At 47.4% G+C, this 18630-nt stretch overlaps 1 protein-coding gene across 5 annotated transcripts in view; it reads right to left on the reverse strand.

Annotated features, from left to right (window-relative positions):
* Nucleotides 1–18630, reverse strand: part of POLE (DNA polymerase epsilon, catalytic subunit) — a 75186-nt gene that overhangs the window by 18231 nt on the left and 38325 nt on the right. For all 5 annotated transcript variants that reach the window (XM_073222982.1, XM_037014333.2, XM_037014329.2 and 2 more), the window contains 16 exons: nucleotides 11210–11422; nucleotides 10758–10967; nucleotides 10380–10523; nucleotides 8964–9104; nucleotides 8589–8742; nucleotides 8405–8511; nucleotides 8014–8190; nucleotides 7716–7939; nucleotides 7396–7616; nucleotides 6921–7125; nucleotides 5726–5899; nucleotides 4680–4805; nucleotides 3522–3654; nucleotides 1964–2129; nucleotides 1475–1606; nucleotides 1134–1327 (listed from right to left, as the gene is read on the reverse strand). In XM_073222982.1, coding sequence (XP_073079083.1) covers nucleotides 1134–1327; nucleotides 1475–1606; nucleotides 1964–2129; nucleotides 3522–3654; nucleotides 4680–4805; nucleotides 5726–5899; nucleotides 6921–7125; nucleotides 7396–7616; nucleotides 7716–7939; nucleotides 8014–8190; nucleotides 8405–8511; nucleotides 8589–8742; nucleotides 8964–9104; nucleotides 10380–10523; nucleotides 10758–10967; nucleotides 11210–11422 — 2721 coding nt within the window. The remainder of the gene's footprint in view (nucleotides 1–1133; nucleotides 1328–1474; nucleotides 1607–1963; nucleotides 2130–3521; nucleotides 3655–4679; nucleotides 4806–5725; nucleotides 5900–6920; nucleotides 7126–7395; nucleotides 7617–7715; nucleotides 7940–8013; nucleotides 8191–8404; nucleotides 8512–8588; nucleotides 8743–8963; nucleotides 9105–10379; nucleotides 10524–10757; nucleotides 10968–11209; nucleotides 11423–18630) is intronic.

The raw sequence follows: 18630 nt of genomic DNA on the forward strand, positions 1-18630 counted from the left end.
AAGGGCATTAAAGGGCATTATGATTAGCACACATAATGTAGGGAGGTCACAGAGTATAGGTCAGGAAGGCAGTATAGCATAGAGAAGACAAGTAGTGACTCTATAGCATCTTACTACACTGATGTGCAGTGACTGCAATGGGGTGTGTGTATAGGAGGACTTGATAATATGGGTGAACACAGTAACCACAATGTTGCTTCATAAGATTGTGTATCAATGATACCTTAATAAAGAACAAAAACAAAAACATTTGCCACTGACTCAGTCCAAAGGTTTTGCCAAACACAAAGGCCCCCAGCAGGCAGTTATCTCTGCAGTGGCCACTCTGAACGTAGCTTAACATGGCTCTGAGTATGTCAACTTTTCATGAAACTTTAACCAGAGAAGAAAAAATGGACTTTTCTAATATTGTTAGACTTTTTAAAAAGTGGAATTCTGGATGCTTTGCTTAATAAAATAGTTTTAAAACCAAAAAAAAAAAAAAAAGTTCTAAGGTCCACTGAGGAATTAAAATGATACATAAGCCATGTCTTTACCAGAATCGCAGTCACTAGATACTGCAGTGTCCTGGCACCATAACTTAATAGGCAGGGAAGTGCTCTGTGAGGTGATACCCCATTATTTGACATAGCCTGCCTTTTCCAGAAAGGCATTTATTACCCAAGCAAGCTCTCCTCTGCTTCCCCGGTAGCCTGGATGCTTCAGGACCTGTCTGGTCCTTGGTCCAACCCCAGGTAGCACCTGCTGTTTCCCTGCCTACCTGCTCTGCATGTGCCTTTGACCAGCTTCCCAGAGCACCCTCTCTGCCCAAGATGTCACTGTCCTCTGGGATCTACATATAGCCAGACCCCTGGTCACTGTGTCTCAGCCCCATCTGAGGAACTTCATCACCTGCCCTACCCTGAGCCCACCTCATGGCATCTGTGCTCCCTAAGCTCCCATCCGTCACTGATGTGTCGAACCCTCACTGAAGCAGAGGCTCCATGAAGATGGGGGTCCTTCCTGTCTTGTCCACCTCTAGCCCCAGCACCTTATAGCTGCTTCATAGAACTAGCAGTGTTTGTGGAATAAATGAGTAACTTATTCATGGCACCCCCACCACACAAGCTCCTTAGTGTGTGTAGTGTCCTCACCTTGCACACATATTTGATGAACTCCAGAGCAGGGTTATTGAGCAGCAAGTGAGACCCAGGGAGGACTGGGAATATTTCCGAGAGCTCAGCCGAGTTCCGAGAGCCTGTGACTTTCTTCTGAATCTTCTGAGTGATGGTGAAGACATTCTGAGTAAGTTCATTTGCCACATAATCTTGAGAGAATGTGATCATTCCTGGGAAGAGAAGGGGCATGGTGCCTGCTCATTTTGCACAGCAATAAGGACCCTGAGGGAAAGACTCAAGGACAATGACCTACAGCTGGGGACCAGGTCAGGTCACAGGCACACAGTGGTGGCCTCATGCAGCAAGGCTGCACTCACCGGGAAGGGCTCCAGACGTCCCCTGAGCTTCCTGGGAGAGCTGGCTGGACCCCCTCCTCCTCAACGGGGTGCTCCCTGGGGCACTGCGCCTTAGTTCCTCCTTCATGCTATGGTAGACGGCCACGATGTATGCTACAGAGAGGGGCAGGCACAGGTCAGAGGCCTTAAGAGTTGGGAACACTCCAGAATCTAGGGGACCATGTGGCTGGTTAGACTGTCAGCCAGACTGGGCTGCAATGCAGTTATCAGTGATGATTCTATTTGCTGCACTGAGATGAGCCAAAGTCCATTAGAGAAATGGGGTTAAGCAGGGCACTCCCTGATGCCCAGGATCTTGCTTAGCAACAGTCTTGTATAGGATGCAACAGGCACCAACCTTCAAGACACACCAAGGCACCTCTCAGGACCCCAATAGCCTGGTGCACTCCCACAAGTCCCCATCACTCTCCTGCACAGCTCCAACGTGATAGCCCAGAGTGTGCAGCTCACCTGAAATGATCATGAGGAAGTAGCTCTGGCAAGAGGCAGCCTGTGGCAGAAACTGCAGGATGTTCCAGTTGTTTTCCAGCAAGTCTTCCACATCAGGCTCCTGGCCACCATCCCCCTCGTCACCATTCTCCTCCTCCTCCTCCACATGGCCCTCTTTTTGGGAGTTCTGCAGGAACAGACAGTCCCCATCCTGTCTGCACAATAGCAGCCTCACACAGAGGGATGTGAACCCAACCCATTTAAGCCTGGGGCAGACCCCATCTGAGTGACTTGCCCAGGTGTTTCACTCCCATGCTGATCCCACAAGATGGCTCTAAGAATAAGATCACTTGCACAGAAGCACCCTATAGTGCATGATTGCCATTCGCATATGCTCTTACAGAGGATTCACTTTAGAATCACTCAACCCCCACCCTCTAGGAAGGGAAGACTCAGGAGTGCCCCAGGCAATCAGGCTCCTGAGTTCAAGCTTGTCCAATGAGATCGTGGGTCAGCCCTACTGTGGATACTGCCCCCTAAAACCATGCCCCTTTTCACTTCAGGTTCATTGAGTGAACTCTGAAGGCACCATCCTTAGAGCAGCAATACTCTGCCTTCTGGACAAGTCTACACAGCATGTACCCCTCCCACTGGGGTTTCTGCAGGGCTCCTGCCTGCTCTGAGCAGTCATAATTTGGTTCTTAGAGCCCTGTTCCCGCTCAACACCTGCTGGCAGCTTCCACTGTTCAGGCTCGGTCCTCTCAACCCACACTCACCCCAGGTGATCTCACTGGCCCCAGCTGCAAGGCTTGAGGATTACCCCCAAGTTCCCACCCCAGCTCCTCCCCAGACGCCTCTGCCGCCACCTGGATCTGCATCACCACCTCGTGCATGTTGAGCACAAGCCACACCACGATTCCTCTAACCCCACACTCCCTTCTCTTGCCCCATCCAATTCATAATAGACACCTGGGCTCAGCCCACATGCCTGCATGTCACCCTACATCCATCCTACTGGCATGTCCACTCCACATTTAATGACCCCCCTTCCCCAGAGTCCTCCCTGACCGTGCCCAGCCCCACGCCCTCCCCTGGGCTGGCCCTAACTGGCTCCTATTTAGGCCTTGGCTCCACGGTGCTGTCCATTTAAGGTCCAAGTTGCCTGTCCTAGGCCAGCTCTCCTCAGGCCACTATGACTACCACCCCAGCCCCACTCCATGCCTCACACTGCAGTCACTGGCAGAGCCTTGCTTGCTCCCTTCAATCCCTGTTTTTGTTGTCTCCTCCTCAGAGGCCTCCTTAACCCTCACCCCAAATCAGGCCTGCCCCTGACCTTACCCAGCTCTCTGTCTTTTCTGACCCCTCCAACTGCTAGCACCGCATGCTGTACCTGATTGCTTGCTTGCTCACAATCTCATCCCTCACAGACTCACAACAGCAGGACTCTTTGAACATCTGTGGCTGCACAAGCGGCCTGGGACCTGCCAGGCACTAGGCCGTGACCACTAAGTATGTGCTATGGACCCCTAAAGGTGCTTCAAATTCCAACCTCAGCTCTCCAAGACTGGCCACCTCTTACCTGACCACAGTGAATACTTGACGGAATGATTCCTTTGACTCCTCCATAGTTAGATGGGTCCATCCAGAGAAGAAATTCCCAGCATCGTGAGAAGGAGATGGTCAAGGAGTGGAATAGCTCTTTAGAATGGACACTAAAGAACACAGGGCAGAGATCCTATCAATAGCATCAGCGGTCTCCCTTTTTCTCCACTTCCCTTCACTTATGTCTGTGTCTGTCTGCTTATCCTCCACTTACTGAAAAATAAACTTAAGGTGGATTCAGAGTTCATCACACCCCCATCCCAAAGTTGCCAGGGAAAACCGTAAACATAACACTAAGGAGACCAGCATTTTGCCAGGAGAGTAATGGGAACTGGCATTGAGTGACAAGAGATGAGAGCTGCACTCAGCACAGCGAGCATCACGTGTGTGTGCGTATATTCCACACAGCCAGGGAGGACCAAGTAGCATGCCTGATTCCCGTGTCAGTGAGCCTCATAGCTCACAAGGTGGCTGTGCTCACAAGGCGGACAAGGAGCTCTAGACCAAAGGCTGCTCTGGCCTTCCTGTGAACCTCAAAAAACGCATGGAAGGATCCAACTGTTCCCAAGTATTGTAATATAACATTCAAGAATATGTACAGGAATGTGAAGTATTCAACAGACAAGGCAGTCACACTGGATTCAAATGTCTAGCATCTAATCCAGTATCGCCAGGTTTGCAAAGGAACAGAGAAAACACATAATGAGAAAAATTTATCAACTGAAAACAAATCAAAGCTGACAAAACAGGACATTAAGACAGTTATTACAACTATATTCCCTGTGTTCAAAAAACCAGAAAACTGAACTTTCTAAAAGATTAGACCCAAACCAAGCTTCCAGAGATGAAAACTACCATGTCTAAAATGAAAAGCACTGATAGCATGAATGGAGGAATAAGCACTGCAGAAGATGTCTGGTGAATTTAGACACACAACAGACATTATCCAGAAATAAACACAGACTTTCATGTAAGAGCCACCAACAATTCTATACCCAGCAAAGTATCTTTCATATATGAAGATGAAATAAAGGCTTTTTCAGATCCAAAGGCAGAAAGAATTCATTATCAACAGACCCACGCTACAAGATGTACAGGAAGTCCCTCAGGAGAGGTAAATGACACCAGATAGCACCTGCTGGTGATGTACTCCACGTAGGCAATGGCATCCTCCACCCGCCGCTTCTTCGTGCAGAGGATGACACGGTTGAAGTTGGCATAGACGACCGACGACCCCAGTCGCTTGAACTCGGCAATGAGCCTGAAGACCAAGTTCAGAATCAATGGTCAGGACTCCGCAGAGACTACCAGAAGACACCATGAGAAAAAGCCAGTGGTCCTGAAGCAGAGAAGCTGTCCTAAATACTCTCAGAGCCCAGATGCAACAAAGAGCAAAGATTTCTGCACAGCAAAAACCCACCATAAACAAAGCCAGAGCTAATCAAAGTGAGGGAAAAAGATGCACAATTCATATCACGGAAAAATGGCTAATTTTTACATAGGAAGAATTTATACAAATCAATGAGAAAAAGACAACAAAACTATAGAAAAACATGCAAAGGATATGAAGAGAAAATCCAACTTTATTCAAACTAAGGATGTACCAGGATAAGAATTTATCCCATCAGGTTAGTAACAATGCCTGCTGTATTGGGGCATGGATGGAGCCATGCATTCCCAGTCACTGCTGGCAGTAAAATGCACTGTACAAATCCTACAGAGAGCTCTTTGGCACTATTGGCAAATTAGTACTTACCTACCTGGTTATAGTACCATCAGACCTTCAACATTGCTACTTCCTCGAGATTATTCTACACAACCTTACACATGGCCATTCCCTGGTTATGGGACAACCAGGTCCTGGAAGCGGCCTAAACATCCAGGAGTACATTACGTCCACACACAGCACTCTGGATCTACCATTAACTAAGACAAGCAATGTGCAGAACAATATGTGCAGTGCTTGCTGACTTCTGCACAAAGCATCAGGAAGACATGTCACCCAGCCCCTCTGGAAGGATGCCATGCAAAGCTGTTGTGGCTAAGCTTCTTCTGGGACCCTCTTTATTGCTGTGGACTGTTAGCTCAAAGGGGGCTTTCAATCCCACAGGTGGACTTGAGTCTCTTTGGTTCTGGGGACTGAGGGTCAGACAGCCCAGGGAAAACCACTGGTGGACTCACTGCAGGAAGAGCTTCTTCATCATGCTGTGGAGTGTGCGATGCAGGGCAGGATCATGCAGCAGTGAGGATGGGGACCGAAGCCAGCGGTAGAAGTGCATCACCTGGTTGTCGGCGTAGATGTTATGGTACTGGGTTATCTCCTTTACCCAACCTACCACCATGCTCTTCAGAATCCTGGATGGAGAATAGAGGGTGCCCCGCTGCTCTGCTATCCCCTCTGCCCTTCCCTCCAAATCCCATTGTTCAGCCCCTGGAACCCATCTGTACCCTTCGAGGTCAGGCTTCCCCACCTCATTCAAGCCAACCCTGGCTTCTTGAAGCCACACTGTACACTCAGTGTCGGGACAGAGAAAAGACAGCAGGTGTCTTTTGTAAGAAGCAGCAGGCAAGCCACAGGCACTTCACCTTGCAGGGAGGACAGGAACAGAGCCTGCAGGAACTCCTCTCCTGTGCACCAGCCATGATCCTGACCGTCTGCCTCACCCCGACTGCCCATTAACCATCCCACCTGTGTCTGACCCCCTAGAACTGAACTATCCACTCTCTGCCCAGATAGCCCCTGGCCCCTACCACAGCACACATGTTTTGGCCTCTAAGCCTTCCTCTCCAAGGCCCCCTGGCCTGCAGACACTCCTGCTACTCCTGTGAGGAGGCAGGAGCGACAGGTGAAGAGCATGGCTCTGGAATCCCAGGACCTGCTCTGGAATGTTAGCCTTTCCTCTTGCCTGCAGGATGACCACAGGATGGGGTCACTCTCTGCCTCAGTTTTCTCTTCTCTACAATGGGTGGCAACCATTCCACTTTATGGGGCTCATAGAGGGGTCAGGAAGATTGCTCCCTGCTGTAGCAAGCCCCTCCTGAAATGAACCTTGTAGACAGCACCCTTTTCTGCCTGGTTTAACCCATATCCATGACCCTACTATCCACCACACAGTAGCCCCTGAAATCCTGACCCACACCCAGAGGTAGCAAGAGACCTGTGACTAGAGTAAGGAGCCTGGCCTTCTGCCAGCCAGGTGGAGGGAAGCCCCAGTGACAGTGTCTTAGCAATTAGTTTCCCAAAACAAGGGTAGAGGATAAAAGGATTTCTAATGCTCTTGTAGAGCCTAAACTTGGCCATTCTGCCTGTGGAGAGAAGAAACCACAAGAACAAAAGATCAGGGTAACATTCCCGGGGACATGGGCCCCCAGGTACCTGAAGGTGCTGGAGCAGAGAGCCGTCTCATCGTAACTGGCTGGGGCGCTGGCGGCCTGATTGCCAGTGATCATGTCCTCCAGGGAGGCCTGCGGGATCACGTCGAAGCTCACTCCCATGCTATCAGCCCCCTCCATGTCATTGACATGGTGAGACTGCAGGATGGTGTTGACGGCGAGGTTCTGAATGTCCAGCTCCACACACACTGCACAGACACCACTGGTCATGCACTGACCCTCCTGGATCTACAGTCCAACCACAGCAAGCACTATCTTGGAAAAATTATTATTGTCTGGCAGCCAGGGGTGGCCAAGGAGCACCTAACTCAGGCTGACTGCAGAGCCCACCCCCACTCACCCTCCAAGCCCTGCTGCCCAGTAGGCTTGGCCCCCGCACCCATACAACCAAGTGCTGAACATCAACTGCTGTGGTTTTTGCCATCACAGAATGGCAACAAGCAGCCTTGCCCACCCACCTGTGGAGTAACAGCCTGAACTGTTGATCTCCACAGTGGCTTGGTCATTGAACTCCATGACAAGACGGTTGTCATCAGCCTCCTTTCCGCCCAGATCAGGGCGCAACGTTGGGGACAGCCAGAGCAGGTGGTTGTGGCGCTGCAGATGACGGGCAAAGAAGAGGTCGGAGCCGAAGGTGGAGATGTCCTCGGGTAGATTCCCAATGGGGATGTGGAAGTACCTGCATGGGGGCACAGGTCAGCCAACTTGCCACGAGAGGCCGGCAACAACCAAGATGCCAGGGCCGCAGATGCAAAGAAACACCTCTTGCTCCACTCACCTGCTCATCTCGAAGGCCTGGGACAGATAGGTATCCAGGTTGAGGTAGTGGCAGATCATGCGCCGGGCCCCATGGCGCTGCCAGTCCAGGACTCCATAGCTGATTGTATCAGCCACACGGACAGGTACCAGCGGATATTCCTCTAAGACGGGGATCTCGCTGACTAGCCTCTTCAGCTCCCAGCAAGACTGAACAGCGATGAGGGTGGGCCCGCGGCGCTCCTCCTGGATACAGGAAAGAAAGTGGCTGGGACTAGGCCCGGGGCAGGGGCTCACAGTGTGACCCTAACTGCACTCACTTTGTAGGCCAGCAGGAAACGCTGGATGGCTCTACAGATGGCCTTCAAATCTGTTTCAGCTCGAACTTCAAAAGTGTGTTTGGGGGGGGGCAGGAGCTCGGAGCCCACTTTCTCCAGCAAGAGGCTGTGTTCAGCAGAGTATAGGGCACTGAGGCTGGGCATCTGGTTGCTTCGCACCTGGACAAACAAGGGCCATGTCAGTCCTTTCTCTGTGTGGAAGGAGCCAGCAGCCCCGAGAACAGGCATGGGTGATAGGCCCTTCTAATTCGACTGCCAAAGGTACATGCAGGCAAAGGCCATTAGAAACAAGGGGAGGGATTCTCCTTGCCCAGTGACCTCCCACAGACACCACCCAGCAAGACCCATAACAGCCCCTTGACTGGGAACTCACAGTATCCAACACAAACACAGATGCCCTGCGCTGTGCAGGCACAAAGATGCCAAAGAGTGCTTTGTGGCCCTGCATGTAATGGTACAGGTAGATGTGGCGGATGCTTCCTGCAGGACAACACAGCCTGTCACCCAGAGATGCGTGGGAGGGAGGGCTGAGGGAGGGCAGCCTACATGAGCCATACCTGGTTCCAAGTAGCTGAACTGGGCCAGAGAGCGCATCTCCAGGTGCTCAAGAGCAAAGGGTTCTGCTTCCCAGCCTGAGAGCTGCCTCACCAACTGCTTACTGACCACACACACACAGCCCAGTTGCACTAGGGCCCGGAACAGTAATGGAACCTGGAGCAGGGACAGATGGGCGGGCTAATGTTGGTGGGGAGGGCCCACTCTAGGAGGTACAGCCCAGCACTCCCAGGTTGTCCTTGGCAGACCCACTACTGAAAATTGCTGTGAGGGGGTCACTACTGTAGCCTGCCTGTTTGTGGCCTCTGTGGGTCTCCTTCCCTGTGGGGTTCCATCCAGTTGGATCCTTGCTCCATTCAGCTGGGAAGACAATTTACCTGGGTCTCATACACGCCCTCAATGTCTGGGGCGGACAGCTCAGTGTTGATCTCATTGATATGTTTTTGGTACATGTCCTCCGGCACGGAGTACTCATAGAGGTTGTAGACCATGTTGGAGCGAGGAAGGACTCGGTTCACCTGGTGACAATACAGCAATGACTGTGTCACACAGCTAAGTGACGTGGTAACTCGTAAAACACAATGCACAGGCACATACATACTCTTAGATAAGCACTTGCACCATTTAAACATCCTAGCACTCCAGGGCCTACCCTACTGGGTAAACACCACAGCGTATCTCCCCAGTGAATAAGAACAGCAGCTCTAGGCTTGCTGGAAAACACTCTGCCTCTGTAAAGCAGACCAGCTCTCAGACCACAAGGAAGGGGCAGGGGCTCCCCATCCTCTGGGTTTCCTGGGTTTAACCTGAGGGTGCAGGCTGCAAAAACCCCAAGAAACCTGGTTTTCCTAGCCAGAGGACTGAGAAAGGAGACTCCAGGGAGCGAGAGTGTGTGTGGGAAGCTGGGCAGGGAAGAAGCTGGAGAGGGCACCCAAAGGGAAAGACATTCTACAAAGCTGCACCAAATCACATCCAGGAAAGCTACAGGAATTGTAGATCATGTGCTCTTTCTAGACCTACATGGTGCCGAATCTCCTGGTTGGAAGCAAATTTCATCTTTTCCAGAAACCCAGTCCCCAGTTACAAACATACATCTCCTCAATGAGATGTCACTCGTGCAATTCCCAGTGCCCAGCCAAGGATCATACACCAGATAGCCTGAGGAATGAGCTTTGGGTGGAGCTAACTGGGAGCTTGGATGGAAACCCCAGGTTAAAGCCTGCCAAGAACACAGTGACTGAGAGGAAGAGGCACGCCATGGGGCTCCATTCACAGGAAATGTCCAGAGCAAGCTCTCCAAGGCAGAATGGGACCAGTGGTTACCAAGGCTGGGCGGGAAGAGACAGCTAAGGGAAAGGCCTCTTTTGGGAGTGATGGAAATGTTCCTGGACTGACTATGGTGGTAGTGTGACTCCGAATACACCAGAGACCAGGAAACTATGCACTCTGAGTGAGTGAACTGAATGTGAGTTCCACCCCAGGGAAGCTATGCATGCCAGGAGGGCCTATGGGGACAGAGCCTGCAGCCCCTAACCAAGGTCCACTAGGAACCTGTCCTGCTCTGTGGGCATGAGCTGAGAGAAGACTGTGCCTAGGACAGTACCCCAGCCATCACTGAGCACTTGCTTAAGCCCTTCAGACATCATTTCAGTTTATTGTTGGGGCATCCAGTCATACAGCTTGTTAGGTCTCTTCAGAGCCTGGTTCTTTACATGGCCTCCAAGGCTACTGAGACAGCCCCCAAGGTTGGGGTTAACCAGTGACCAGCAATGCCAACCTCCGTGTCCGTGTACCTTGTGGTATGAAGGCCCCTCCTCTGTTTTGGCCACCCTCTGATTCACATAGAACATGCGGGGGATGCTCAGCTTGAAGCAGTGCAAGTCGCCACTGATAAGAGCCCACAGCCTGTATAAGCCGGCCTGGCTGGTCTCACTGATCTGGAAGGGAAACAGATTGTACAGCAGTGCCTCCCCTTGTCACATGGGCTCTGTACCAGTGGACAGGGCACCTCCTGGCCAGTCTCAGCACCAGCCTCAATCAGCGGCCTGAGGATAAAGGCCTGCCCTTCCCCCTCCATTCCAGATCACAGGATGTGAGCCAGCCAGACACCCCATCCTGGTGGTGGCTGCTGCCCCTGGGGCATCCTGCCCTCCCACTGATTGCTCTCTCACCTGTACAATCTGCCATGGAAGGTCCAAAATGCTCTGGGCAGTTTTTCGCAGGAAGCCCCCCAGCCCTGTAGTGGGCCCTTCACGGGGGGCCCCGTGCCGTGGTGCACACTTTGTTGTCTCCAAACGCTGCCTCTTCCTGCGCACAAGCCGCTGGCGGGCCTGCAACTGCCACTTCTTCTTGTGGAAGCGGAGCCAGACTAGCCACTCTTCCTGGGATGGACAGAGGGATAGGCCAGAAGCGCATGCAGTGAAATGGAAGCATCCCTCCATAGACCTAGCCTATGTGGCTTCCAAATGCCCACTTAGGACTGGGCATCTCTCAAACCTCAAGGGTCAGGACCCCGTATCGGGCCCTGTGCTTCTTAACAGACCCTGCAGGGAGGCACCTTGGGCCTACCTGGGGTCCCTGCTCCCTCTTCCTATCAGGCATACCAGACTCCCAGGCTTCTTACCTGGCTGGTTCCAAGGGCCGGAGGCTGCCCCAGGATTTCCTGCCAAGGCACAGTTAGCTCCAGGTCCTGTGACTCCTCCTGGCTCTCCCAGAGGACACGCTTCCTCTTAGTAGCCATGGGAACAGTTGAGTGCAGTGGCTTCGCAAGGCCAAAGTCCTCCATGTCAGGAGCACTAAGGCTCTGGGTGTCTTCTGGAGCCTTGGCCATGCTAACCTGCAAAGACCCAGAGGAGGTATAAGACTCCAGGATCTCTCCGTAAAACTCACTTCTAGAAATCTATTATCAGTGCATCTTCTGAATGGCATAAAATACTTGCACACAAAGACATTCATTTACAGACTCATCTATTTTTAACTTTTTAATAGTGAAGAGATCAAACAAAACGCCACTCAAGTACCACCATTATGAAGTAAATGTTTACATCTTCACCTGTTTGCTCCAGAATGCTCTCTTTTCATAAGACATAAAATACTACGAAGAACAGGGAAAGCCCCCTTTTTTCTCCCCCCAGTGCTGAGCACAGGGCCTATCCATCCCCACACATTTTATACTTCCATTCCACACTATAAACAACACACACTCCACCTGTAAACTGGTTTTATATAGTCAAATGGCACACATCCTATTGCAGCTTGCTTTTCTCACTCAACTATTTTTGAGACTGACACATGTGAACATGGCCCATTCACTAATTGTAGGATACTCCATCATACAAACAAGCTAGCTTCCCCATCATGATGCTGTAAGTAAGGAGCACTTAGTGCGTGCTCCTTCAGAGCTGCACACTGGTGCAGCTGCCCACACCCCCACCAGAAGTACAGGTAGGCTAGTGCCCTCTCTATTGGATACCGATGTCCCCATTCTCTCATTTTTGCTTTGACATGGGGTCTAATATTACATGTTGCAATCACCTAGTTGACAGTGAGGCTGACACTATGGCAGGCAGCCTTCTAAAATAGCCCCAGTGACCCACCTCCAGGTGTTCACACCCCTGGTATAAATCCCTCCCAAGAGTGGTCTCTGCCTAGCTACTTGCCTCTAATGAGCAGATGACCACAAAAGTGATGGGATGCCATCTCTGAGTGCACTGCTGGCATTCTCTGGCTCTTATCTAGTGCTTGCTCTGAATGCAGCCAGCCGCCATGCTGTGTGCTGTCCTACAGAGGTCCACAGAGCAAGCAACCAGGAACAGCCTCCACAAAGAATCCTGCCACCAGTCACCAGAGTGACCTTGGAAGCACATTCCTCCCCATTGCTGGGGAAAGCCTTGACATGAGACTACAATACCAGAAGACACCTGACTGCAGCCTGTGGGGACCCCAGCCAGGGGACCCAGCAGAGCTGTGCCTGGGTTCCTGCCCCACAGACCACAGAAAGGGTAAGCAAATATGTATGTGACGGTTAAGCTGCTCAGTTCTGGGGTCATTTGCTATATAGCAACAGATAACATATACATATGCTTATAGGCAATTTCTAACTTTTGTACATTCCAAATGCCTTGTTTGAATTGTGAACGGTCTCCTGATTTTATAGTGACGTCTGTGGTATAAGTTTATTTTCTAGTTTAAAAATTGTAAAAGTAATGAATTTCCAAGTTGTCACCCAGATTTAATAATTATCAACATTTTGCACTAATTTCAGACTATGTATTTAAATTTTAATTGAATTTTCAATCTTTCCCTTTAAGAAGTCCTTTCTACCCCAAAATCATAGTCTCTTTCTAATGATCTTAGTTTTCTTTTTCAACTTAGATCTTTATTGGAGTTAAGATAGAAACTGACTAGTTAAAATATGAATAACCGAGAAATGGGGTGTGCAAGATGGCGGCATGAGTAGGATGGCGGAAACCTCCTCCCAAAACCATATATACTTTGAAAATACAGCAAATACAACTATTTCTAAAAGAGAGACCAGAAGATACAGTACAATAGCCAGGCTATATCTATATCTGCAAAAACTCAGCATCTCACAAAAAGGGTAAGATACAAAGCCGTGACCCAAAGGGACCTGAGTGCTCCCCCCACCCCAGCTCACCAGCAGGAGGAAAAGAATCAGAGTGGGGAGTGAAAGAAAGCACAAGACTGCTAAATAACCAGCCCTAGTAATCTGCACCAGGAGCACAGACACACAGTGCATGGTGTACTGGATATTAGAGAAATGGAAAAGTAAAATCCAAGACTGAGACTGCGAGTAGGTCCCCACAGCCGGCTACTCTGGGACAAAAGAAAAGCCTTAAAGGGACTTGAAAAGTAGTAAAGGGACAAGAGTTTAACCAGTGGACAAAATTGTCCTAGCACACTCGGATCAGCAGTCTGGGAATCTTAAGGAACTTCAGGAGCCCTAACCCCCTGGGTGACAACGCAGCTCCAAAGCCCCTCACAGTGATAAGCAGCCTGCTGTTCATTTCCCCCTGCTGGCACAGCAGGCAAACTGGCTGACCTGCCATCGCTATAGACCAGCCAGGAAGCAAACCCACCCACAGCAACCACACAGAGTCTTCTCCCAGTGTGCAGCTAACTGGGCCAGATTCAGAGGCTGCCCCCTGCATGCAGCCGCACAGCATAGGCAGAGGAAGCCAGGGCAAAGTCCGGAAGTCACAAAGGGGTGCCATTCTCGGAAGAGAACATATGCCACACACCTGCAACCCCCACAGTGCCCTAGGCCATCCCAAGGGCTGCCCAGCATAAGGCAGCTCAGGGGATCAACCCATCGACTGCTCCCTGTGTGCGGTTAACTGGCACAGGCAGTGGAGAACGGCAAGGCGACCAGCAAGCAGGAAAAGACTTTGTTCTCCCAGCTGACACAAGTGCCACTTGCCGGAGATCACTTCTATTGTCATGAAAAGGCGGAAGAACATGGTCCAGTCAAAAATCACTTAAATGCCAGAGAGAGGGCCTGACAAAATAGGTATATAACCAATCTTCCTGAAAAAAGAACTCAAAATAAAAGTCATAATCATGCTGATGGAGCCTGTAGGGAAATATGCACGAGCTAAGGGATTAAGTCCAGAGGGAGACAACAGAAATGAAATAATCAATGGAAGGACTCAAGAGCAGACTGGATGAGGTGCAAGAGACTGGTAATGGAATAGAAATCAGAGAACAGGAATACAGAGAAGCTGAGGCAGAGAGAGATAAAAGGATCTCTAGGAATGAAAGAATATTAAGAGAACTGTGTGACCAATCCAAATGGAACCATATTCACAGAATAGGGGTACCAGAAGAAGAAGAGAGAGAAAAAGGGACAGAAAGTGTCTTTGAAAAAATAATGGCTGAAGACTTCCCCAAGCTGGGGAAGGAAATAGGCTCTTAGACCATGGAAGCCCACAGATCTCCCAACACAAGGGACCCGAGGAAGACAACACCAAGACATATAATAATTAAAATGGCAAAGATCAAAGACAAGGACAGGTTATTAAAGGCAGCCAGAGAGAGAAAAAAGGTCACCTACTAAAAGGAAAACCCATCAGGCTATCATCACACTTCTCAACAGAAACCTTTCAGGCCAGAAGAGAATGGCATGATATATTTAATGCAATGAAGCAGAAGGGCCTTGAACCAAGAATACTGTATCCAGCAAGATTATCATTTAAATTTGAGGAAAGAAGACAGGCATAGTCACAGGGGGGCCATCAGGTGAGAAATTGGAGATCAACAGTGGTGAGGCTTAGAACCTCACCCCTCGTTTTGAGAGAAATCTGCATCCGTGGATGTTTTAAGGCCCTTGTCTAGCTTGGATTAACACATAGTGTACAGGCACACACCTGATCATCTACAATTGCTCTCTTACAACACTAAACTATGTTTTCTACCTTTATCTTGCATCTATCTACCACTTCAGCATTTTATTAAAAATAATAATAATAATAAAGGGAGAAATGTGGGATCCACATATAAATCAAGTATAAAAATCAAACAAATATTCATATTAACCTGATTGTTTATAATTCATAATGCGTGATCAAAACTGAAAGTTTCTGTGACGAATGCCCTTGTACTGTTCACCATGTAAGAACTTATTCACTATGTAAGAATTCGTTCACCATGTAAGAACTTGTTCGTTATGCTTCAGAAGATTGGAGACTGACGAGAATGAGGCTTGAGATAGATTAATGATTGTGCATTGAGCATTGACCCCCCTATACAGAATTTTATTGTTGTTAACAACCATTTGATCAATAAATATGAGAGATACCCTCTCAAAAAAAAAAATTTCTTAAATAAAAGTAAAGTTGTTTGTTGAAAAAAAAAAAAATTGAAGAAAGAATTAAACAATTTCCAGATTCGCAAAAGTTGAGGGAATTTGCCTCCCACAAGCCACCTCTACAGGGTATGTTAAAGGGACTGGCCTAGATGGAAGTACTCCTAAGGCTAAATAGATGTCACCAGAGGAAATACACAGCAAAGAAAGCAGACCAACCAAATACTAACTAAAGGCAAAAAATAAAATCAGCTATCCACAAAGCAGTCAAGGGAAACACAAAAGAGTATAGAATAAAACACTTAACATATAAAGAGTGGAAGAGGAAGAATAAGAAGGGAGAGAAAGAATCATCAGACTGTGTTTATAACAGCATAATAAATGAGGTAAAGTTAGACAGTTAGACAGTAAAGAAGCTACCCTTAAACCTTTGGTACCACAAATCCAAAGCCTGCAATGGCAATAAGTACACATCTATCGATAATCACCCTAAATGTAAATGAACTGAATGCACCAATCAAAAGACAGAGTAATAGAAAGGATAAAAAAGCAAGACCCATTTATATGCTGCTTACAAGACTTACCTCAAACCCAAAGATATACACAGACTAAAAGTGAAGGGATGGAAAAAGATATTTCATGCAAACAACAGGGAGAAAAAAGCAGGTGTTGCAGTACTTGTATCAGACAAAATAGATGTCAAAAAAAAAAGAAAGTAACAAGAGATGAAGAAGGACATTACACAATGATTAAGGGGTCAGTCCATCAAGAGGACATAACCATTATAAATACATATATACCCAACACAGCAGCACAGACGTAAGTGAAACAAATACTTACAGAATTAAAGGAGAAAATACAGTGAAATGCATTCAAACCACTCAATTGAAAGGACAGATTAACCAGACAGAAAATAAGTAAGGACCCAGAGGCACTGAACAACACACTAGAACAGATGGACCTAATAGACATCTATAGAACTCTACACCCAAAAGCAGCAGGATACACATTCTTCTCAAGTACACATTGAACATTTTCCAGAATAGACCATATACTAGGCCACAAAAAGAGCCTCAGTGAATTCTAAAAGACTGAAATTCTACCAACCAACTCCTCAAATCACAAAGGTATAAAACTAGAAATAGATTGTACAAAAAAAACAAAAAGGCTCACAAACACACGGAGGCTTAACAACATGCTCCTAAATGATCAATGGATCAACGACCAAATTAAAACAGAGATCAAGCAATATATGGAGACAAATGACAACAGCATAATGCCCCAACTTCTGTGGGACACAGCGAAGGCAGTTCTAAGAGGAATGTATATAGCAATCCAGACCTATTTAAAGGAAGAACAATCCCAAATAAAGTCTAAAGTAACAATTATTGACATTGGAAAAAGAAGAACAAATGAGGCCCAAAGTCAGCAGAAGGAGGGACATAATAAACATCAGAGAAGAATAAATAAAATTGAGAAGAATAAAACAATAGAAAAAAATCAATGAAACCCAGAGCTGGTTCTTTGAAAAAATAAACAAAATAGATAAACCCCTAGCCAGACTCATTAAAAGAAAAAGAGAATCTACACACATAAACAGAATCAGAAGCGAGAAAGGAAAAATCACGTCAGACACCACAGAAATACAAAGAATTATTAGAGAATACTATGAAAATCTATATGCAAACAAGCTGGAAAATACAGAAGAAATGGACAACTTCCTAGAAAAATACAACCTTGCAAGACTGACCAAGGAAGAAAAAGAAAATCTAAACAGACCAATTACCAGCAATGAAATTGAATTGGTAATCAAAAAACTACCAAAGAAGAAAACTGCCAGGCCAGATGGATTCACTGCTGAATTTTATCAGACATATAGGGAAGATATAATACCCATTCTCCTTAAAGTTTTCCAAAAAATAGAAGAAGAGGGAGTATTTCCAAACTCATTCTATGAAGCCAGCATCACTCTAATAGCAAAAACAGGCAAAGACACCACAAAAAAAGAAAATTACAGACCAATATCCCTGATGAACATAGGTGCAAAAATACTCAACAAAATATTGGCAAATCGAATTCAAAAATACATCAAGAGGATCACACACCATGATCAAGTCGGATTCATCTCAGGGATGCAAGGATGGTACAACATTCGAGAATCCATCAACATCATCCACAACATCAATGAAAAGGACAAAAACCACATGATCATCTCTATAGATGCTGAAAAAGCATTCAACAAAATTCAACATCCATTCATGATAAAAACTCTCAACAAAATGGGTATAGAGGGCAAATACCTCAACGTAATAAAGGCCATATATGACAAACCTACAGCCAACATCATCTTTTCACCTAAGATCGGGAACAAGACAGGGATGCCCACTCTCCCCACTTTTATTCAATCAGAGTACTGGAGGTCCTAGCCACGCAATCAGACAAAACAAAGATATAAAAGGCATCCAGATTGGCAAGGATGAAGTCAAACTGTCACTATTTGCAGATGACATGATATTGTACATACAAAAACCCTAAAGACTCCACTCCAAAACTACTAGAATATCAGAATTCAGCAAAGTTGCAGGATACAAAATTAATACACAGAAATCTGTTGCTTTCCTATACACTAATGAACTAGCAGAAAGAGAAATCAGGAAAACAATTCCATTCACAATTGCATCAAAAAAAATAAAATACCTAGGAATAAACCTAGCCAAGGAAGTCAAAGACCTATACCTTGAAAACTACAAGACACTCTTAAGAGAAATTAAAGAGGACAGTAACAAATAGAAGTCCATCCCATCCTCTTGGCTAGGAAGAATTAATATTGTCAAAATGGCCATCCTGCCTAAAGCAATCTACAGATTCAATGAAATCCCTATCAGAATACCAACGGCATTCTTCAATGAACTGGAACAAATAGTTCTAAAATTCATATGGAACCACAAAAGACCCGAATAGCCAAAGCAATCCTGAGAAGGAAAAATAAAGCAGGGGGGATCTTGCTTCCCAAATTCAAGCTCCACTACAAAGCCACAGTTATCAAGACATTTTGGTACTGGAACAAGAAGAGACCCACAGACCAGTGGAACAGAATAGAGACTCCAGATATTAACCCAAACATATATGGTCAATTAATATACGATAAAGGAGCCATGGATATACAATGGGGAAATGACAGTCTCTTCAACAGCTGGTGTTGGCGAAACTGGACAGCTATA

Source organism: Manis javanica, chromosome 15 (genome assembly GCF_040802235.1).
Source record: "Manis javanica isolate MJ-LG chromosome 15, MJ_LKY, whole genome shotgun sequence".
Lineage (NCBI taxonomy): Eukaryota > Metazoa > Chordata > Mammalia > Pholidota > Manidae > Manis > Manis javanica.